At 40.8% G+C, this 23,503-nt stretch overlaps 1 protein-coding gene across 1 annotated transcript in view; it reads right to left on the minus strand.

Annotated features, from left to right (window-relative positions):
- RGS6 (regulator of G protein signaling 6) overlaps positions 1–23,503 on the minus strand; it is a 245,645-nt gene that overhangs the window by 51,094 nt on the left and 171,048 nt on the right. The window contains exons 4-12 of the mRNA XM_030949741.1: positions 19,925–19,975; positions 18,413–18,519; positions 16,079–16,130; positions 13,600–13,664; positions 10,599–10,675; positions 7,632–7,713; positions 7,051–7,125; positions 5,631–5,729; positions 3,843–3,904 (exon numbers count right to left, since the gene is read on the minus strand). Coding sequence (XP_030805601.1) covers positions 3,843–3,904; positions 5,631–5,729; positions 7,051–7,125; positions 7,632–7,713; positions 10,599–10,675; positions 13,600–13,664; positions 16,079–16,130; positions 18,413–18,519; positions 19,925–19,975 — 670 coding nt within the window. The remainder of the gene's footprint in view (positions 1–3,842; positions 3,905–5,630; positions 5,730–7,050; positions 7,126–7,631; positions 7,714–10,598; positions 10,676–13,599; positions 13,665–16,078; positions 16,131–18,412; positions 18,520–19,924; positions 19,976–23,503) is intronic.

Below are 23,503 nucleotides of genomic sequence, written 5' to 3' on the forward strand. Positions count from 1 at the left end.
CAAAGCTTTGCCTATAGATAATTTTTTAGTTATGCTGGTATAGTATTTAGTCTAACAGCACTATTGTAAAATACTTCAACAGTAATAATTAACTTAGAGAATAGTAAATAATATGCATGTTGGAAAAACCCCTGGCCTTTACATTGGCTTGCTTCATGGTGAGTCAGTTAAGGCACATAGCCTCTAATCCTCACTAGGATGAGATTCAAAGAGCTTTCTGGGGAAAGAACTGTGTCTGCTTGCATAAATGATTCAGGAATTCCACTGGGGTTGGGGCTAGGGGCGTATTTTTAGAAAACAAAGACAGCAAATATGAAATAAATCAAAATACATTTCTTCTAGTCTATACTGGAAAAACTCTAAGGCACTTTATTTTTTGCCTACATCTGCCAAGTAATTAACTAAGTTAATTGTGTCTCATCATACTGAACAACCAATGTACTTGCACTGTGATTGTCCCTGCTAAACTTTACCTCTGGTCCTTCACATCTCAAAAAGGCAGGTGAATGAAAAAACCCTGCAAACAAAGGGTCATAAAAGGCAGAAAGTTTCTCTGAACTGCTCTATAGTAATTATTTCTTTTTGTTTGTCCTAGCTCTTATCATGAGGCATTAAAATCATACACTTTTGTAACCACAGCAGGTTCCCATTGCCCCTTAGGGCACTCGGGGCTGTCTCATCTCATTTCATTAATTACATTTCATGACTGCTGTGGGTCAAGGGTTGGAGGAGGGAGCAGCGTCCAATTTCACAGAGCAGCAGCAGTCCCTTGGACATCAATGAAAGAGTGGATTGGTTAAAAAAGAAAAAAAAGCCAAAAAGGATCAATCAGGAGATAGCTGCTGTGAAACCTGAATTGCTCTTAATAAAATAATAAGACATCAGAGGTGCCAGTACAAGTACTAGCAAAAAAGGAAAGGGGGAAAAAATAAAAATGAAACAATGGGGAATTTCTAAGTACATTTTGCTGATTCAGTATAATGGCAGCAGCAGAATCATTGCCTCATTGTCTACAGGAGGCTAGAAGCAGGGGACTCCTAAGGAAAAGCATTTCTGTCAAAATGCAAACCTGGCCTTTTGGGTGATAAACTGAATACCCGGTAGAAGAGGTGGTAGGAACAGCTGACTGAAGGGTGTGGAGCTTGCCTTGAGAACCCAACTGCCTCTCAATCACAGGGGCCTGCTGAGCCTTCACAGGAACTTTGATGAGAAGCTGAAAGAATAGCACAAATTTTCATCTAGGGAACTGAGATTGCTTCTGGTAGGAAGATGCTCATTTTTCCCCGGGCATTTCAGTGATGCCATGTCTAATGAAATTGTACTAACACTGCACAATGCAGTCAGGGAAAATAATAGGTAGAATATATTGATAGTTTTGCTCAACAGTTCTCAAAGCTCAGTGGTTAAAACTGACAGTGCACAGGTCCCAAGTGGGGAGAAAGGATGTGGAAGAAAGACACTTTCCAAGGTATGTGAAGCATCTGAGGGATGCCTGTTCCCACAGTAGGTACAGATCTACTCCTGGAAGCAGAACAGGGAGGAAGGGGAAGAAAATCTTTAGCAGCGAGCATTTATCTCACAGAAGCTGGAGATATCCTTTGGAGAGCCTTCCTCTACTGACAGACAAAGGCTATCCCAAGAATAGTGTGAATTAATGTAAAATAAATACAATTGATCTATTACTATTGAAACAATTTATATCTTGTTCCTATAACTTGTTTGACTTAGTGCTTCCTGATTTATTTGTTCCTTGTTACTTCCCTCATCCTCTCTGAAAGTGCCTTTGTGCTATACTGAAAAAGTGGCAGGTGGTGCCACTGTCAGGCTTGACTGTAGATGCCAAGAAGTCATTTCCTGTACTCTGATCTGCCACATTGTCACCTAAACTGTCCCAAGAGCAGGGTCTGGCCTGAAAATTGATTTGATAATAACAGCATCTCCTTACACAGGAAATTTGTTCCTAGTGCTTGTAATTGGTGTTTCCATGGGGCTTTCAAGGCTGCACAGGTTTTTTTTTCCAGGCAATTGTGCAAGTCAGATCATCCATGTTCATTCCTCCTCACCAGTCCCTACCCCTGCAAAGCCACTGGACCCATCAGCCCCTCTGCTTCCCTCCTACCTGCTCTGCAATGCTCCACATCCAGGCTGCTTCCCACCACTCTCCACATCAGTCCCAGGACTCTCAAACCAATATTGCCAATATTCAAATCAATATTCAAAGCCATCACATGACCAAACACCTCCTCATAAATAAAGATCACAACCATGATTTTCATTCTTTATAATTATTAATAATTATTTAGAAATATAATGTTCTTTACCCAGAGGGTGTCTGGGCTCTGGAGCAGCCTCGCCAGGGAAGCAGTCCTGGCACTAATCCTGCCAGAGTTCAAGAAGTGTTTGGTCAATGCTCTTAGGCACATGGTGTGATTCTTGGGGCTCTCTCTCCTGTGCAGGGGTTGGACTTGATGATCCTGGTGGGTCTCCTCCAACTCAGCTTATTCTGTCATTCTGTAATTTTACTATTCTCATTTTATTCGCTTTTCTCCTGATTATTATTTTGCACAGGTTTTGATAGCAACATTTTCTTCTCCAACTTGAGACCAATTAAAAAAGGAAAAAAAACAACCTTTCAAACCAGGAAAATTATTACTGTATTACTCTCTCAGTATATTAAGGTCATTGTAAATAAATTCAGTACAATAACTTTTTTGTTTTTAAAGTACATGTTCTTAATTGAAAAGATCCAAAAGCCCAAAACATAAATATAAATGGGCTCATTTTAATCATACAATGTATTGCACGCAGGATTTCAGGGAACCTCTGAATATTTTCTCTTTAATTGGACACATTTTCATTTTAATTGCTAAACTTGATGAGCCAATAAGAACTTACATAGGGCCTCTCACCATTTAATTTACCTGGTTTAGTACAAGCATGCTAACTACAGGTGCAGGCACTGCAAAGCACATTTCATGGGGTATTCCCATTTTGCTTTGCTGAAATAAAAACTCCTCTATTATTTCTCTAGAAGGAACCAGCCCTTATCCTATCCTTCATGTTCAACACAGTTTTGCTTTAAAAGTGATATCACTGAAGAGCATGGCTACCCCTACCTTCATCTCAGTGACTACCCTGCAAATGTGCATAACTTACAAGTACCTAAGTGAGCTGTCATAGTCAATTAAATTTGAGCTTGTTCTTCACCTATTCATACTTTTCTACCAAAACAAAATATTCTGCAAGTCAAATTGTGCCTTGATTTGCTTCTTAGAAATCCACTCCTTGAAACACTGCCTTGAGTAGTCCAGATACAACGCCAGTACTTCTCTAAGGGTTTCATATACATGTAAGTGGGAGCAGGAACTGGTCCTACAACCCCAGTAGGAACAGAGATGCGAACACTATGTGCAACAAATGCAAACACAGCTCCTTCCCCGGAGCTGTGCCAGACTAACAAGGGATAAGCACTGAGAATTCGGCCAAAAAGGGGAAGAAAAGGGTATTTTCAAATTGAAACACGAATGACTTTTCTAAAAACAAACCACAGGGTAGTGAAGGGGTGAGAAACAAGTCACACAAGGGTTTTTTCTTTTATGAATTCTTCTTTTCTTTTGCAGATTACAGGTCCTCATTTCCCACCTATTTTTGCTTAGTGGCAGAAGAGTGAGTACAGGAGTGTCAGCAGCCAGGCTGACACCCACACAGCTGGTCAAGGAGGGGAAAGGATTGATGCACAGAAAGGAGGTCAAGCCTTTGCACTTTGCTGCCTGCTTTGTTTCTAGAAATGCCAAACTGGAGATGAGGAAAGAATGGGAAATCATCAAAACGGGTATACTCACCTTTCTGCTACTTTGGACATCTTTAAACAATGTCTCTCTATCTGCATGTTCAGAAAAGTTATCTGAGGAGAGAGACGACAAGGACATTAACAATTTATGCGTTCTGCAGTATGCACTGACAATATCCCAACACACTATTGATTTCTCTTTTCAAACAGCTTGAGAGTAATTCAGAAGGAAATGGGACCCTTCCCTAGGTATCAGAAGCTTATTAACTGCTTCCAATAGCAGGCTCCCTTGCCAAAGGCAAAGCCCTAGGGGAAGCTTCAGAAGACATAACTGAAAGTAGAAAAGACACATATTTGGGGCCAAGGTTCCTAGACTATTCAGGGTACAATATGATCTCCTTTTTACAAACACACTCTGCTCTCCCATTCCTCTTACTGACTGGCATCACAAGACCAGTAACATTTTACAGCACACTTTCATTCTGCTATGAACCAGTTCTTCAACCTATGATAAAAATGCTCAAGAAATGTAGCATCCAGGCTTAGTTCAGAAGACCACCCAAAAACTGGTTGCCTAAGAAACTTGTTTAAAGATGCATTAGTAAAATGCTGATCCAGTGATTCCTGTTTGTCTTTCAGTGAAGGCTGCTTATTGCTTCAAAGTAATTTTGAGAGAGAGCTCTTCACGCCAGTGCAAGGATGTGTGAGTTGGCTGGTCATTCCTTGGCATAATTGTCCAAATAACTTTTTCCTAGTTTCCTAAAAGCTCTGACTGTACAGTCTAACAGTCACGCACTGAACGATGCCTTTCCTCACCACTCATCCCAAGCCTGTGCCCAGCTACACTGGCCTTTGTCACTGTCCACTTTTCAGACATCCTCAGTGAACTGGAATTATTGTCTTATTGTCTGTGTCTGGTCCACAGACAATAAAAGTAGTTTCAAAGGTCAGTGTCACTCATAATACATATCACCATACAACTGCACTGCTCAATGAATACTTGTAATACTTTACATAAGTGAGAATTAAGGATAAGTATGTAGGGATCAAGGACAGGTAAAACATAGAACTGGTTTTGCTGGTATCTCAGTGTTGAGATTGCAAGCAAGACGTTTTCTATTCCCATCTGTATGGCAGATTACCTTTGTCAAGTGGGCAGTTTGCCTTATCTCTCTCTTTGAATGACCACATTCACACCTCCCTTGGGAAGGGACCTCTGCTGATAACAGGCTATTGAATATCAGTGCATGACTGATAAGAACTGTAACATCCCATTGTGAGATGCTCCGCCCAGAGGGAGGAGCCAAGCATTGCTACCCCTATATACTTTGAGATTCTGAAACTCCAACACAGTTCCTCTCCACGAGATTCCCCAGAGGAACAGCAGCTGCCTCTTCCTCCACTGGATCTCCAGAGGAAGACTACATCCTTCTCTACAGATCCTCCTTGCTCCAATAGAACCACACCTGATACTTCACAGGACTGCAGCCACATTTTCAATCGGACTACCACCAACACCCTGACCAACAGGGTGTCAGGTTGGGTTCTGACTCTGTCAGTGTTGTTCTAGTGGACTGCATTGTTTATTTTATTCTTTGTTTTCTTCCCTATTAAGGAACTGTTATTTCCTGCTCCCATATTTTTTGCCTGAGAGCCCCTCCCTTAATTTAAAATTACAGCAATTCGGAGGGGTGGGGAGGGTTTGCATTCTCCATTTCAGGGGAGGCTCCTGCCTTCCTTAGCAGACTCCTGTCTTTCCAAACCAAGACACTCAGTACCTTTCTAGGCTTTTTTTCTGGGAGCAGTTCTCAGAAGAGTTGCCATACAGCCACCTACTTACCTGCTTCCGGAAATCTTCTTTTGTCGTTTTGCGCACCGGTTGGGAGGGCAGGTGTACAGGGCTTTGGGGCTGAGACTCCTCTGTAACCCCATACACTGACTGTGAGGAACCAAGGAACAAACCAAAGGGGTTACAGCATTTTTCTGTTACACAATGAGGAACGGTGCAGTATGCAAAGCAGTAAGGTAACAGGCCAGCAATTTCCTACTGTTTATATCCACACAGGTAATTATTCAGCCCCAAGCAAAATTTACAGATCAGACCATTCTTGCTGATGCCTGCACTTGGAAGGCCTGTAGGTGTGTTAAGAGTTTATTTTGAACGTTTAAATGCAGATGATAATTTTTAGGAGCTCTGAAGGCTGTGTGCACTAACACTTGCAGGATGAACACTGGGAGCTGTCACTGGGGTGAACCAAATAGTAAAAGAAAATACTAGAACCTAATTCTATGCCACTGGCTTTCATTTGATTTAATTTCTTGATGTAAAACTACATATTGAAGAAAGTGCTTAACCAGGTCAAGTCAATGGGTCACATGAACTTCTCTAAACAAAATCCTGGAGACTGACCTGTAGCCATTCATTTTCAGGACAGACACCTGCACTGAAAGTAATACCATTTGCCCTTTCGTTTAGTGCTTTTTGCTTTTCAGTAAAATTTCTAATAGACACGTGAATAGCTCTGCTGCAGTTCAACTACTTATGGAAGTTCAGGAGTCCAGTGTTCTGTCCAAAAACATAACAAGTGATAAGAAGAAACAGCCTGAAGCTGTGCCAAGAGAGGCTTAGATATTAGGAAAAAATTCTTCTCTGAAATGGTTATCAAGCACTGGAACAAGGCTGCCCAAAGAAGTTGCTGAGTCACCATTCTTGAAACTATTTAAAAGATAGGAACATAGTTTAGTGAAGGACTTGGTTAGGTTAAGGTTTTGAATCACCGATCTTAATGGTTTTCTTCAATCTAATTGATTATATGAATTCATATACATAGAAGAGCTCAGACTTGCTGGAAGTCAAAGACACCCAAGTTACTAATGATCCAGCCTTTGAAACGATTAAGGCAGGTAAACACCTCATCTGTGCCCAGATAATTTCTTAAAAGGGGACCTAGGTATTTTTGCCAGTTTCTTTTAATTTTATGGGAGGGCAGAGCCATCAGACATTTGGGACACAGAGATCCTTAATGCCCTTCTCAGCTCTACCCATCACCCACTTTTACTATGCTGGTAAAAGTGAAATAATAAATTCACCAAGGAGAACAAAACATAACTTGTATTACCAAAACACTTTTTTTTTGCTCCTCTTGGGTAAGTCTCATATACAGTAGGTGTCAAGTATGATTTACATTAAAAGAAAACAAAAACAGTGAACCAAACTAACTCCAAACAAGAAAAAACCAAAATGAGGAACTCAAACTGACCTTTTTCACTTTTTGTGGGTTTTTCATACGGCGACACTTTCTAATGTCCATTTCTGTGGTATTCACACAGCCTGGCTGAAAAGAGATGGTAACTGTGTTATTCCTCTGTTAAGAATTTTTATCCTAACTTACCTTTATAAAATATACTATTAGATCTTGTCCAAAACTCTTTCTTGAGGTTTATGTTACTCTTGCTAAACAAGAGACTGCATATACCCAAGGATGCCATGTCAGCATTCAATCTGCTTACTCCTAACTTTGGCACCAAAAGGAAATAGCTAACAGTGGGGAGCTTTTGCTAGGAAGTCTGAGACAAACTGGGTAAGCTGCTTTTCTTTCATAAGCCCAGTAAATAATTTTCCAAAGTTTGTATTTTTCACATATTTCCAAATCAACAGTTCCATAGGTACAGAAGTCCAGAATGTCTCACATAATCTGGCAGACACTTGGTGCATTGTGAACTGCAAGGAAAATCAATGTGGTGACTGTAAGGGCAATGTTTTTGTGCATAAAGCATTTACTAGTAATAAAACTTTTCCTCTCAAAACCTGGAAAGTCTCTTCATTCAAAAATAGTTTTACCACAGGCCTGTGCACATCCCAGAATGCTCTTTCCTGGCTGTCCAAAATCTTTCTTTCTGTTTTATCCTTTTTCCTGTCGATTCTGAAAACAAAAGCATAAGTAAGTATGAGTCAATGTACAAGTCATGCTTTCTTCTTTTATATAGTTCCTAGCTGTGGTTCTTAACCCCAAGACAAAAAATTTCAGAAATCAACTTTTTTGTACAGTGATGTTGCACTTGCACTTGCAAGGGCACATTCCATGAACAAAATAACACTGATGTTTACTTCAACATGGGTCAAAAAAGATTTTCCTATTAATGTAGAAAAATTTAACAGCTGTTTTTCATCTGGTGAGGAAAATCTTTCCTGGTACCCTGTTCCTGTACTCTGATTTGACAGGCTGGGAAAGTTTGTAGTTTTGTCTGTGTCAGGAGACCCACCAGGACCTGTTTGCTCCAGGTGAGGCTCCTGGCTGATGCCGAACTGAAGTCCCCATCAGGAGAACCCATTGCACCCAAATGCCCCAGCAGCACCACTCAATGAATACAGATTGCAAAGGAGCATCTATCCCAGACATTTCCAGCAGCAACAGCATGGGCAGCACTTGTGGCCAATCCTCCTTAGAGCTTCCAACTCAAACACTGCCTCTGTCTGTGTGCCCCCACACTGGCAGAGCAAGGGGTAACAGCACAGGTGACCAAAGGTGAGTTTGCTGCATGGCCCAAACCAGCACCCACCTCAGAGAGACATGACTGAGCTGGCACAACAGGAACTCTGTAATTCCAGCCCTGATGCAGCCAGTGAACCAACTCACTGAAAGCACACAGCCCAAAGGCCACCAGAGGTTGTTCAAAGCAATTCTTGGCAGCAGTGAGCAAGTGACATCTGGAACCTCACTCAGCTTTACACATGAGCACAAAGTCAGCACCCGCTTGCAAGATCTACCTGCAGAGGGACTGGAAGAAGCACATGGACGGAGGAACAACCTCCATGCCTCCACTTCCAGAGCACAACTGAGTAAAGCTCTGTGTCCCTGTGCTGGGTTCCCACTGGTTGCCACCAGGAGAATCAAAGCAGTTAGGAAAAAAAACCCAGGCCAGCTGTGATTTCTGACCACCAGGTTCTCTCCTGTCTGTTTTTGATTTTGAGGGGCAGTGCCCCTTGGCTAAGTCTGTGCTAGAAATCTACCAAGAGGATAGGAACCAGGGGGGAAAAACTGAAGTTTATGAGCAGCCCTCCCCAGAAAAAGGCAAAATTCTCCACAGTTTGGCATCACTAGCTGATTTCCCCCTTGCAAGGCAGAGATGAGGAACAAGTTCTGGCACAAGCTCTGTCCCCACACAAAGCCTGAGCAGCTGCTGTACTGCGCTGAGGACACCCAGGCCAAAACTACTTTTCTGAGTGAGTCCTTCACACCTGGCCAAGGGGGAAGGCGAAGCCTATTCCAATCTTACAGCACACACAAATTGAAGGGACTCTTTGGAGGCTTCATGAATTCTCTTCATCGACACTTTCTGCTCAACTCAGATAGTCAGCTCCTATCTCCAGACTTACTGATAAATCAGTATTTCACATTTTAAACTATGAAGACCCAAAGCAGCTAGATGCTCTATGGCTGCAATTTTTGAAGCAATGTGGGTATAGCAATGGGAATCCTGTGTGCAAACAAAAACATGGAAAACAAAGCAAACTTGGTAAGCAGGAGGAATGTCTTCAGGTATTTTTGATTTTTTCCCTCCCTTTTCTAGTTAACTTAAACTTTTAGTTAATGTGAATTACAATGTGAATTCCATCCCTGCCTTTCTGGAAACCTGAAGACTGAACCATCACATGAACTGTGGACCAAGAAGCTGAAACTCGCCAGGAAAAAAGCTGATAGTGGCCAGTTCATGCTTATGCCTCAAAGAAAACAGAATGAAGAAAAGATGAATAACCAACAGTGATCACAATGAGTCTGATATTTACATTTCTTTCTTAGGTGATAATTATATGTTTTAGATAGAATGCAGACTTTTGTTTTGACTTACACTTTTTTTTAATCTTGGCAATAGCCTTTAAGTAACTGAAAGTACAATTGCTATCCTAAGTTCTAATTTTCTCTTCCAAATGGAACACTGCTATTCTGGTTGGAAAAAAATCCCTTAATTACCCTGCAGTTTAAAAGATGATTACCATATATTTAAATAGTACATAATTGCAATGTTATTAAGCAAAGAATGTATCAAAATTCCAAAGGGTTAATCAAAGATAGAGACATATACCTCAAGACACACCTTCAAGAAATTGTATTCCTTAACTTTTTAGCATCTAATGCTGAAAGTGCAAATTCCTTCCAATTCAGTACTGGTGTTCTCATGTGTCATCTTCATCAACCTTTCCACTTTATAAGTGACAATGGCATGCACAAAATGGACACTCAGGGTTTTAGGTATTAGTTTGTAGACAATAGTACACAAACCCTAGACCATATCCATTTACCAGCAGTAATGAAAATACACTCAAAATATAAAGAGGCTTCACACTGCTTTCCCAAGGGAAGATGAGAAGAAATACCTGTTGTAAATGCCACCCTTTTAATCATAAGGAAGTGACAGTATTTTTAGACTCAGAAATACTCTGCAAGCATAGACTAACACAGACAGATGAAAAAATTCTGTTCTTTCTATTAATACAAAACAAAAACACTCCACAAATGTAGAAGCACAATGGGCTTGCAAATTACCCAAGGTCCCATGGTGAATACAGGCTTAGGAGCTCCAGACCAGTGTTTCCATGTGCAGATAATTAAACCCATCTTTCAGTTCCTGGCAAAGATCTTCAGAATTGGCTCTCTACTGCTTCTAGTCTGCCAGTGATTAAAATTCACCAACACCTTCTGAGCTTAGTCACAGTAAAGATTTTGACAAAGAAGTTTTATCTGTTCAGAATCCCCTTCCCTTCACAGCTCTAAATACTGGTGCAATTCAGTGCTCCAGGATTACTCACTTCACTTGGGCCTCTGCTTGCATGAAGATGAATTCCCACTTTCTTGCGAATGCTCTCTGAAGTCTTGCTAAGTTTTCCTGACAAAAGATGAAATTAGTAAGAACAACTAATTCCTGTAATTACAACAATTGCTTGAGAGTACATTTAGCACAGTGGATATTTATTTTATTCTTTTTTTTTTAACTGAGAAACTAAAGACATGGAAGTCAGTGTTGGTTTCAGGTGAACTATAGCGCAGGCAAAGCAAGGCTGTAACACATCTTTTTGGGCTGCAACCCAAAGGGACCTGCCAGGGATAAGCAATGGAGTGTGATGAAGACAGCTTGAGCTCTAGTATGAAAAAAAATTATGGACTTGTTCCCAAAAGATAACACTGAGAAGCTTTGTGAAGCCGATGACTTTCATTTCTGATAGCAGATGGCTGCCAGCTGCACGTTTCCCTCTCATCCTCACTTTCCCTCCCCTCTGCACTGTTCTCTTCTCTTCAGGCTTTTGTGAAGGTGCAAAGCCTGAGGTCCCCTGCTTCGCTCAGTCCTGGTCACTGCCGAGAGCATTATGCAGCTGCCCAGTACTGAAGGCTGGGGATTGCCAGGATGATTCACAAAAGGAAATAGCTTGTTTGTCTGAACAATGAACACAGTTACTGCAAAGAATGCCTCCAGATGCAGTTTTGCTCTACACCTGAAGTAACAGCTCTGGTCCAGACCCATTCCAGGGAGTGTAGGGATCTGAACATTTGGATGTGGATGTGTCTTCATCACAGCTTGAGGTTAAACTCAGAACATGGCTGGAATTTCAGGCTTAAATTGCACCCTGAAGTTACACTTCCATACCCTCCTCGAGAAAGGAGGACTTCGAGACAATTAACAGGACACTCTTCTCCATTACAGCTGGTTTAACTGTTTCAAATTTACATGGAAAACAAACACTTGTAGTTCTACTCTTGTTCTCTTTATACTTATCACCTTTACTTCAATAAACTTTTTCAGGCACATGCATTTCAATACAAGAAGAAATCTTCCTACTAGTTACTTTAAACTCTTGTATAACAGAGTTTAAAGGCATAAAGCTTGGCCCTTTTACCATCAACTCCATGTAACAGCTTCAGTCTGTACATATGGAGGAAAGCAGTTAAACAAACGATTTACAGCTGTACTGAATGTGATGATTTCCTTAACTGTGGCTACAAAGAACAACAACTTGTAATTATCTGCAACACAAATTTTTGTGGGTATTTTTTCCATTATTTTTATTTTATTTTAAATTATGTTCACATGTGCCCTCTGGAGTAAATATGCTGAAGCCAATGAAACATCACCAATGGAAGCTATATTTGAATTGTGCTTATGTTTGACCAATTATAAAAAACCTGAATGCAACTATACAAGCTTAATGATATCATCAAGACTCCTGGCTCTAATCAGCGTAAATGTGGGCTGGGGGACTGTCTGTAAATGCTGCAAGCAGAACCTAAAAATGAAATTCTATTCTCTTGAAGCCCCAGGTCACTGCTGATATCTATGGAGAAGCATTCTCATGCTGCATCTCCAAAGGTATGAAAAGCACTGCTTCTCACTCCTGCAAACCTGTTTCTCTCACTTGTGCTGAGCTTACATCCCTTGCTGGATCTGCTTCAGCTCCCATAATGCTTAAGAAGAGTTGGTGCCATTCTCATCTGAACGTCTCTAATTAAAAGAACAAAGTTTGAATGCAGAAGTAACCTCTAATTGTGCAATGCAATATTCACAAGAAAAATGAGATACTGCCAAGATCTAATTATTTACCATCACTGGAGCATTGCTACTCTCAGTAGGCAACAATGTGCAAAAGTACTTAGCCAAAGCCTGACTGCATGTGTGTGGGAGTGTGTGTGCCACTGAACAGCCTTTTGCGGCTTTATGGTGGATCTTTGGAGTACTTACACTTAATTGGTTGGATGTGAGCAATTTTAATGGTTTTAATAATGAAATCAACAATATGCAGAGGAAAAAACTCAGCAAAAGGACATGTAAGCGCATGCAGGTTGTTATATTCCTTCCTTTGTGCTTGTTTGAGATTGGAACTCTTGGGAAGTCGGAATGCATTTCCAGCGTGGACTAGATAAGTGGAAATTTTTGCATGCTCTGCACTCGACCAAATGGCATATCTCTTCACGTGCACAAATGTTCCAAAATGTAGAAGGTAAGGAAGAAGGAAAAACTTCAGTCTTGGGAAAAAAAACCCCAAAAAATCCCACTCTAAAATATATGCAACATAGATGTTTTCATTGTAATAACCATGACCATGTAAGTCCAACTTTGTAAACAAACTCTCTAACAAAAAACTCCATGTATAAAATTCTGTTATTACACTGTTGAGCTATTAAACAGAAGAAAGTCAATATGACAGAAAGAAAAGTTTAGCTGCTCAGAGCACTACACTGCTGGTATTCAAAGAAATACCCAGCCCTGCCCCTCCTGCCTCCATCTTCCCACTCCTCTCCACTCTGCAGTCTGACACCAAAGTTTGAGATGTTTTCATTGACAGTAATTCCAGATCAGAAAATGCACGCTAAATAAAGTTCAGTAATATTTTTCATATGGCATATAGAAAATGTTCCAAGTCTAATATCTGAGAACTTTTGTAACAAAATGTGTCATCAACAATTTAATTGCCCAGTGGCACGCCTGAAAATCTATCATTTTCCTGCGCTGAAATCTCCTATATAAACCAGGATTTCCTAACTGAAAACAGGACACCAAGCAAAACTTCTGTGAAATTTGCTTCAGTCTTGAAGGGTTCATTATACAGCAGATGCTTTAATTGTGGGACACAGAAGAGCCAGGGACATTCATCAATCTTGTTCCTGATGTTGCCTTCGTATCAGCCTTCACACAGTACTGACAACTAAAGAAAAGATACAGTAAAGGCGGACCCCAAAGCACAAAATGGCAGCATTCAGTTGGCAAGCAAAGCTATCCCTGCATCCCCCAACTTTAAACTCTAGCAGCAGTGTACCTACGGCTTCATAATCCGCCAGCTCCAGCCTAGCTTTGTTCTGCATGGTCCGTTTGCAAAGATAGATGGCTAAAGGGAGAAACAGAATGGAAAACAATTACAGACAGATTATTAGTACTAGATCTAAAAAAAAGAAGGAAAAAAGTATTCTAGACACAGTTTGTTTTCATCAGAAAGCAACATGAGTCAAGGAATGATAGGGCTGGACACCCAGCTGACATTGCTTATGACTAATCTCAGAGGCCCTAAACATCTGGGACATCTCATTTCAAGTGCTGAGAGCAGATGCCAGGACCTAACAAGATATCCATGAAAGGCACAATTGCTTCTGGGTCTGGTAAAAGATATAGTATAAGCAACCTGTTCCCTAAGTAGTTTGGGAATATGCATGCCAAAGTGAGCATCCCTGCATTTCTTTTCTGCTAAGAAAAAAAAAAAAATGAGGATACTGAAGTGAAAACAGAAATATGGGCTAGATCTTAAAATCATGATCTGAGCCTTTTTTAATATGCTCCATCCTCTTATTCTTCCACATTTCAAATGGTAAAGAGAAGCCTTGTCACATTTTGCTATAGGCAGAGGCTGCTGAAACTGATATGGTTTGGAATTCTGAGGGTCAAGATGAGACCAGCACACACCACCAAACCAGTCCCAGGCTGCCTTCTGGGAAAGCCCCACCTGGATCTGCTAAGCTCACCCCATTTCCATTGAAGGCTGAAACACAAGGTCCACAACACACTCCAGGTATACAGTCATGTCTGAACTTAATAGAGGACCAGTGCTACTCATGTAATTCTATTCCACGCTGTTTCTGTAATATTAACATTCATATAATGAGCCAGTATTATGCACTGTAACCAGAGCTGACCAGTTCATTTATATTTACACATCTCAAGGGCAGTTTTTTTCTGTAAGGCACTTATGACACCAAATGAAGTAAGTCAGTTGCCTCACAGTGTTTTTTCATGCAAGACAGTGAACTGCCATTAGCAAGTTAGTTCCTCTCCTGTAAGCGGACACACGCAAATAAAAGAAGTATGAAGTGCTCCTGGGATTTTAGTTTTATTTGGGTCTACTGCTAGTTTGGGATTAATTCCTGGGAAGACTCCATCTGTACAGGCCTCTGATATGCAAAGTCTGATTATAAGCATATGTTAGAGGTTTCTGGGACAGATGAAAATCTGTCACTACAGGGCTCAGCTAATGCAACTGAAGCTTGTCCAGCTGTGGGTCAGCTCACAGAGGGTTTTATTTTGGTGTGTACTGCCCCACTCAATGAAATTGCAGTGCTGACTAGCTGACTAACAAAATCTGACTGACAAAACCAATCATTTATCTGATACTGCAGGAAAAAACCAGAACCTCCCTCTTCACATTATTTTTCTGGTATTTAAAGAACACATATGAGATGCAGTAATATAGGGTGACTGTAAAATCTGGAAATCTTTTTTGCAAATCGAAAACAGCATCGTGTTTTCTCCTTAACGATTCCCTCACTAGCATAAACATTTAAGTCTAGTTCATCTGCAGATGAGGACTGCAAATGAACTATCACATAACACACACCATTGCAGGCTACTTCTTCACCCCAGCAAATGATTTCCAGAATCCATAATGATGAATAATTATTGCACAGGAAAGAAAAAAACTCAAACTGATTATTCAGGGAGGAGTTCTAAACCAATGTTAGATTATGAGATAAAGGACTTCCAGAAGCTCCCGTTTTATGACTGCACACATGGATACACTTCCTCTTCCAAAGCCACACCAGGATGCAACAATTAATTTTATCATTTAACTGTGAAAGCAGCACAGTTCTGGAAGAGATAGCAATATTGCATGCAGACAGCTAAAGATAACAACACTGACATATTTTCTTTATGTATTATCCCTGTCTGCAGGCACTCACATGTTTAAAACACCTTGTTGCACTTTATTAACTCGTAAACCATGCTCAGTCTTCTCTTTTACCATATTATCTAGTAATCTTAAAAAAAAGGGAAAATAAGTCTGATGTCATGTATCAGAGAACTTAGCTATGGGCTGCCATTAGTTATGTACTGGTTTATTGATCAGTCAGGTAAGTGCCCAGATGAAGTAAATTTTATTGATCCACATAACAGATTCAGCAACAGATCAGAGGATAGTCTCCCACAAAAGCAATATTGGTATTATTTAAGATTCCCAAGAACCAGTATTCTGCTTGCCACAAATCCTGCTCAAATGAACAGGGCTATGGGAGAATGAAGGCAACGGATGGCAAAATCTTGGCCCCACCAAGCTCAATGGCTACAGCTCCAGGGGCTTGAGACACTGCAGGGTTTCAGTTTGTGTATTTGAGATGAGCACAGATCTGCCTCTGATGCTGCCATCTGACAAGAAACTTGGCACTTGAAGGGTGTATGTGGCCAACAGTAATTATTTGAAGGACAACTATTTACATCACAAACTAACTTTCTATAATGCAACCATCATGCTCTCACCATAATCTGTGTTTTCTGGTTCCCAGCAGTTTGAAGGCCAAAAGTATGGTGCCTAAGAAAAAAACATATACATTTTTGTAATTTAAGAGATGAAAACCAATTCAGATGCAGAAAAACATTACAAGTTCAAAAAGAAGAATCACAAAATCTACCACCCAGATTCTGTCCTTAGGGAAAACACTGCTACAGATTACAGTAAAAGTGAGGATGCTGCAAAAGCCTTTAATGGTCCTCACTGCAGGTAAATAGAGATGCTGTAATGCAAGCATATCTCATGGAGGATGACCAGTGTCCTGATGAAATTTCAGACACTGTTGCCAGCTCATCTGAATGTGGACATCCTATCCACTATCCCCAGAACCTCCTCTTTCCCCAAGAATTCACAGGCAATCTGAATATATATATATTTTTAAGCACATGAGAAACCTTGTAGTCTTATCTATATGCTACATATCCCTTGCTTTCCTGGAGTAGCTACCAATGTGGTTGGCAGACAATTTCCTTTTTAGTTGTAACAGATGGCAGAGGTCAAAACTCAGCTGTTTAGAGTCATTCTGAAAGCAGAAGTCCTGCTAAACTTAGTGCTTTGGTTTTCTATCCAGGTCTGCATATTGCCGTTGCTACAATTAACTACAAGCTATATATGACTGTATTTCAGTTTTAACATGAATGAAAAATGACATAGCGGCCATCACATAAATTACAGAACGCTGATGCTTTACTGATTACACATTGCTTTACTGCTGTAATGCCACAGATGGGCATAGGACATTAACATACAGAGTTAATATCCTTCCACCAAAGTACAGTGAGAAAACATTGAGGATTCAAACAATACAGGGTTCAATGCTCCTACTGACATGTATCTTATGAATTTCAGAAGATACAGAGCTACTGTTAAAGGAGGGACTGAGGTTGAGGTAGAAAGTAACAAGAAGAGAGTAATGGAAAAGAAGCATGATTCTATCAGGTGATTTTTGCAGAAAACAGCTAAGGAGGTGTATTGGAGGAAATGAAAACAGGCAAAAATACACAAAAATTGTAAGAAAAGACAAGGGAAAGAAAAGTCAATAAGCAGTCAGTTTGATGATGTGGTTTACACAGGCTGAAAACAATAAAAAGAAATTAAGTTATATTGAAATGTAGCTCCTGAAAACTTCACAGGACAAATTCTTAGAGTGCCATTCTTTTAAAACAGAGAAAAATACAGGTAAATGGACAACCAGTATTACCCCTGCTTCTGTTATGTCTTACACGACAGGAGGATCAGAACTTTCAGAAAAGAAAGGGAATTGTAATGAAAAAACTGAGTCTGAATGATGCCTTGCAACCAGAAGGTGGGGTGAGATAAGAGGACATCTGTGATCTCCTAGGCTTCTTTTTTCACCATGACATTGGTCACATATGATAACACAATACCACATTAGCAGTAGGCATGAGCAGCTGCAACATCAGATGCAAAGAGCAGAACTGGCTTTTCAAATAAAAGCTAAAAAAGAGTAAAAAAATGTAAAGGAGGAACAGGAGGGTGAACAGAAGAGAGGTGACAGGAAAGATAAGGGAGCTGGCTGAGACAATGTAACAGAAAAACACAAATTCAGCCAGCAGGATGAGGCAGTAAGACTCCAAGTTTAGACTTACTGCTTCTTCTAAAGTTATACAATCAGTTCAGAAGGAGCTGTTGCAGCACAAGCACTCAGTTATCTAGTGAGCTGACAGTGGGCGATTGTGGACAGGGTATGGAACTCAAGCACAGGTGCTTAAAAAATTCAGCACATCTGGAGGCACAGGAACACTGAGGGATAGAGATGTCCCAGTTTAGGTGATTGCCAAGGTTACACATCCTTTGTAGAAGAGCCAAAGCCTTAAGCTTGCCCTCTCCCACAACAATCTGTAAGCAAGAGATGACAAAAATTTGAATTTTTTGCTGTGTCAAAGCTTGAATGTCCAGCTCCTAAGTGTGCCCTGGTCCATTTTTGCACAGGAGAATGGCTACTTAATTCTGCATCAGAGTTAGGACCTGAAAGCCATCTTCTTTCTCCTGGTTTAGTTCAAATCTGAGTAAAACAGATGTGAATTCAGGTATCAAAAAGAGTCACAAGACACAGCCATTCATTTATGTAAAAAACTAAGTCAGAAGGTAGATGACAGTGATTTGGGATTTTAAAGTAAAATTTTTTGAAGAGACTTAACCTCTCCTAGGGCCTCTACGAAGATAGCCTCAATCCCTGGCTTCATAGATCTAATGGCTGCTTAGGTATAAAGAGTGGGTGATTTCAGCAGTATTACTGCAGGGACAGAAAGGGCCACAAGGGAGTCAGGGTGCTCACCAACCTGAAAACGATAGAATGTCCCGTCATCCTTAAGGGTAAGGACATGGTCTGAGATGGGAAAGACGTAACCCTGTGCAGCAATAAGACTTCCCAAGTGTATTGCTTCCCCTGTGAAAGAGAAAAAACAGCAGGGCTGTGTCAACAAGACATGCACTGCACATTTCTCTGCTTTCAAGTGCAGCTCTGGTGATGACTCATGTGAAAACTCGTGCCCACATGCCTCTCTGTACCCACACCACATCCCCACTACTTCCAGCCAAACCCTGTAAAGCAGGGGTGCAGAAATCAACCTTTCAATACAGATGAAGCACTGCTCAAATGTTTAACCCGTTAGTATTTTGTTAACAAAATTCACGTACCAGTCCAGCCGTAGAGTATGAAATTAATTTCAAAGCACATTATCCACTACAGGTGACAGCTGACAAGAAGACTGTTCTGTCAGTGAACCTCACTTGCTTCTACCAAATTCAAAAAGCACCTGCAACACCTGTTCATTAGCAGGATATTTATTCATAAAGACACATCCTCACACTGCAGCATTGCCATTTGTTAGAGAAAATGTTGCAAAGGGGAGTTACATATCCTAGCGCTGCCCAGGCAACCTTACCCAATGCAGAGGCCCATCTGTGCAGATTTTCAAGCAATGCCAGCTACCAAAAGCTGCATCATCTTTCACAGTGTTGAATAATCATCTGCTTGTGCACATCCAGATAGCTAATAAAGCTGTTGTCTGCAGCTGAAATTCCAATTTGGGACTTGACAGGACTCCTAAGAAGGGATGTGTATACAGGGATGCCCTGCTGGGTGATTCAACACTGCCTGTATCTCTGTTTTTACTCTGTTATCTCTGTGACAGTAAGACAGCTTAAGAACTGGTAGATGAGAGTCTGGATTTTTTCCCTTTCCTGAAAAGGAAATGAAACTTCTGGACCTGCAGATCTTTTCTTCCCCTTTTCTCAATAGGTCTTCACTTGACTAAATGATTTTGGTTTCTCTGAAGAGTAAACTATTTGGACTGTGCCCATGCACTGATCACTCTTTATGGCTGATTATCCATTTATCTATTTGCTTTTTTTGATAAATTAAAAACCATTATCAGATTCTATGACCCTGGCCAAAAATGACACAGGCACAATGTACTGCCAGCTGAGGCTACCTTTCTTCACACCATGAAAACTTGACACTGCATTTGCCTGCTTAACCACACCACATCCACCAACTTCTTTTTGAAGTCTAGGAACAAAACCTAAAATCAATCTGTCTTCTGTAGGCAGCAACAGTTTCACAGACAGGCTAAAATTCCTGCAATAGTATTTCAGTGTGTTGCAGTATAAGGCATTAGACTTAATTAAGATGTTGACTCTTAACTCTTTTCCTCCTTCTTCCCTCCAATGTTTATTTCAACCATGTTCTTTTACTGCCATTTTAGATTACAGCAATACAGTATTTACTGCCTAATGGCACACACAATACAGATGGAGCACCTATTTCTCCCCAGCTGTGGTCACCTTACCTGCATCCTCAATGCTGAGGTTCTTCATAAGCCACTGCACAATATCAGAACCTTAACAAACAAATGAACAAAAATTTAAGAAAGCATTAGACACCGAGACCACAGGGTTTGAGTGCCCTAGAGAGAAATAATATTAAGATAGATACAATAGAACTGGCATGAACTTTATTCCATTTTGCTTTTTATTTCCACTGAGGTTTCAGAATGCTTTTCCTTCTTGTGCCACACTGCAGCTACACGGTTACTGACAGGTACCAAGTCCCACGGGGCTTTCTGTACAATAGCAGACTTGATATACCTGAAGTCAGATATTAGTCTAATGGTTCCCTGTAACTCTCCCATTTTCTTCTCACCTCAGCATACAGAGGTAAGTTTCTGCAGGCACAGGTTAGCAAGGAAATGAAGGAGCATTTACTGGCACCTCACACCTGTGACATGTAAATGTATAAAACTGAAACATCAGTCAAAAACGGATAGGAGGGCCTTATGTCAAAGACAAGCAATGTCTTTGAGAAAGAGGTGGTATTCAGAGAGCCTGTAACCACAGCCCCTGTGAGTGGTCACCTGGTGGTGATCACAGAAACGTAATGGTGATTGGGAAGAGCAAGCCTTTAATATCCATCAGGAAGTTCATTAGATTTTCAGGGCCCATCCAGTACAATGAAAGTTGTTGCAATCTTATAAAGAACTCAAATTCTCCAGGATTGATCCTCTGCATGTATACAACCTCTGTTGCTTGCATGGAGATCACAGAAGCGGGAAACTTGTCACTGTTCAGTAGAAAGGCCTGTTACCAAAATACATCATGGCAGGGCAGCAAAATTTAGTAAAATCACATACTCAGAAAGTTAAGCTTAAAATTAGACATAATGGTGTGTACAAGTCAGCTAACTGGAGTTCTCCAAAGTCAAAGGCAATCAGCAAAGACACTTGGATGCAATATGGCAAGCCCATACTAAGTTGCAACAGCATTCATCACAACCTAACAATGCCATGTCTGGATGCAGACATAACATCAAGCCCTTCTCAGCATACAGTCAATTTCCACAGAAATATTTGCATCCACATACAGTAGGCTAATAGCCCCAGTAACACTTCACAGAATCATAGACTGGCTTGGGCTAGAAGACACCTAAATATATCCAGTTCCAACTCCCCTCCATGAGCAAGGATGCCGTCCACTAGACCAGGCTGCTCAAAGCCCCATCCAAACTGGTTCAGGCTTACAAAACAAATCCCAGAGGATCTGGTTTGTGTAGAGCACTTCTGAACTCAGACATGGATGGGACTTCAGGAGCAGCATAATCACCATGTTTGGTCCAGAAGAAAATTTTGCTTCCCACAGGCCCAAACCACCCCCATGCCCTCAGCAAACCTCAGATATAATAAAGGCCAGGAGTCACAATGTGCCACAGAGAGACAACAGGTACTGCTAGTGCCCCAGGTCCCTGCAATCATCTGCAGGTCTGACTCTCCCATACAGGTGAAATTCCCATTAGAAACGTGAGCTCTACCCCACACAGAAGGAGACAGCAGCTCCCACTCCCCTGACAATAGAAGTTGATCCAGAACACTACAAAGAGCACCAGCAAACCCTTTCACACAGGCTTCAGTAGCAGGCAGCAATATGAACCTGCCCTACCTCCTCCTCCACCCAAAGCAGATGAAACAACAGACCTGGCCCCTGCAGGGAATCAGCAGGGCTCCTGAAGATCAGGGAAGCATCTGATTTCACTTATATACCGGGCAAGCAGATATGGTCAACAAGCAGCAGCAGGGCATTGTCTCAACCCACCTCGAAAGCAAACCAGACACTAAAGGATCAATTTCATGATCTTGTATTCTCAGCAGTATGGTCATTCTCCACACCTCCCAACTTCACCTAAGAGCATTTTCAGTTGCCACTACTCTATCTGGAAAGCTATTCCATCTTTTTTTTTTTTTTAATAGATTGAACTCTTCCTCTAACTTCACAACCTAAGTTTGTTAATGTGCAATTTATATGCATTTTATAACTGTATTGTGATTGAAGGAAAATAATGGTTATTCTTCCTTGACAGTTTCTCCTGAGTGTTTCTGTGGAGGGCTGACACATTGTCTCTCCACCTCCACCTCGTTAAACCAACCCAACTCTTCCTATGTCCTCTTAAGGTGGTCTCTCCCTATACCATTCAGCAAATTCTCAAATTTAAATCAGCTGCTTTGAACTGAGCTCACCAAACCTGCAGTCAGTACCTTCTAGAACAGCAAACCAATGCCTCTGGCAATGGTGCCAGCACTTTCTTTTCTCTACTAAAACTATCATGCCAGATGCATCCTGAGGTCATGTCATTTTCTTGAACAATAAATTTATTCAGAAAAATACGTACGAGTGGTGCAAAATTATCTGTGAAAAGGCATCTAGTGAACACTGTTAGCTGAATAACATATGGGGAATATGTTCAGAGCCATGTTGTTTTGACAAGTTTGTTAATAAAACACTGTATTTTATAAACACAGGTGTTCCCTTTTACCTTTTACAAAAAATATTCTGAAGACAGAGTACAACATTTATGGTTAGAAAGCTAATTCAAGAAGATTCAAACTGTAGTGCTTCTGTATTGTCAGAAACAAAACCTCACAAAATGCTCTTGGTTCAAGTGAAACCAGAATCTTTCTTGATTTTTCAGCTCATTCTGTAAACAAAAAAATCCACTGTTTCTCCTGATTTTGGTCTCTGGTTACAGGCTTGCAGTGATCTCTTAGGCATTGTATTCCCAAGTGATGTGAGACTTGATACCTGACAATCATCTATAGTATTGCATCGCATTGATCACGGGAGGTGAAGCGGTTTCTGCATGATCTCCCTTTCCAGACCATTTCCCTTTCCAGTACAGGAACACTTAGTTCCTGATTTAGGACTAAGTCCCACTCCATTTTAACACAGAATGATCATGTCCCAGCTCTAGGACACTTCTGAGGAATCTATTCAATTTCCATCAAACAACAATGAAAAACTCAAGTAATGCTGAATGCTGGCTCCCCAGTCTCTCACCCCTCATAAGAAAGGTTTATATGGGCAGGAAAGGTTTAAAGAGGTAAGTAAACTGAAGGCACTGATGCAGCACAACACACTGACTCAACCAGAACTTCTGTGATCAGCCACTCCAGCATATAAGCAGCAGTTGAGATCAAGAATTTTAATTTGTCTCTGTTAAAAACATGAAGTAATTCCTGAATGCTGCCAAGAGCCTGGAAGATGTTATAGCTGTTCTGCAGTTATCCTGAGGCAGACAGATTATCTTTCTGCTGAGCTTGCTGAACCATTATTTATCACCTGCCAAGACTGATTACTCACCCTTTGGACAACGACAAGTCTTTCCTTCCTCTGTTAATTACTGTCATTGTTAATCGCCATGTCACTAATTAATATTCAGTCATAATGAAAACTCTTTTCTGTCATCTCCCGTAATACCTTCAGCTTTTAGGGTTACCCTTACACATTGGCTTTGCATTTGCTTGTAGCTGTTTCTATCACTGCAACCTGCTTTTGCCCACCTAGAAATACTACTTATCTCCTTCTTCAAATAAGAAAATTTA

The sequence above is a fragment of the Camarhynchus parvulus genome, chromosome 5 (assembly GCF_901933205.1).
Source record: "Camarhynchus parvulus chromosome 5, STF_HiC, whole genome shotgun sequence".
Taxonomy (NCBI): Eukaryota; Metazoa; Chordata; class Aves; order Passeriformes; family Thraupidae; genus Camarhynchus; species Camarhynchus parvulus.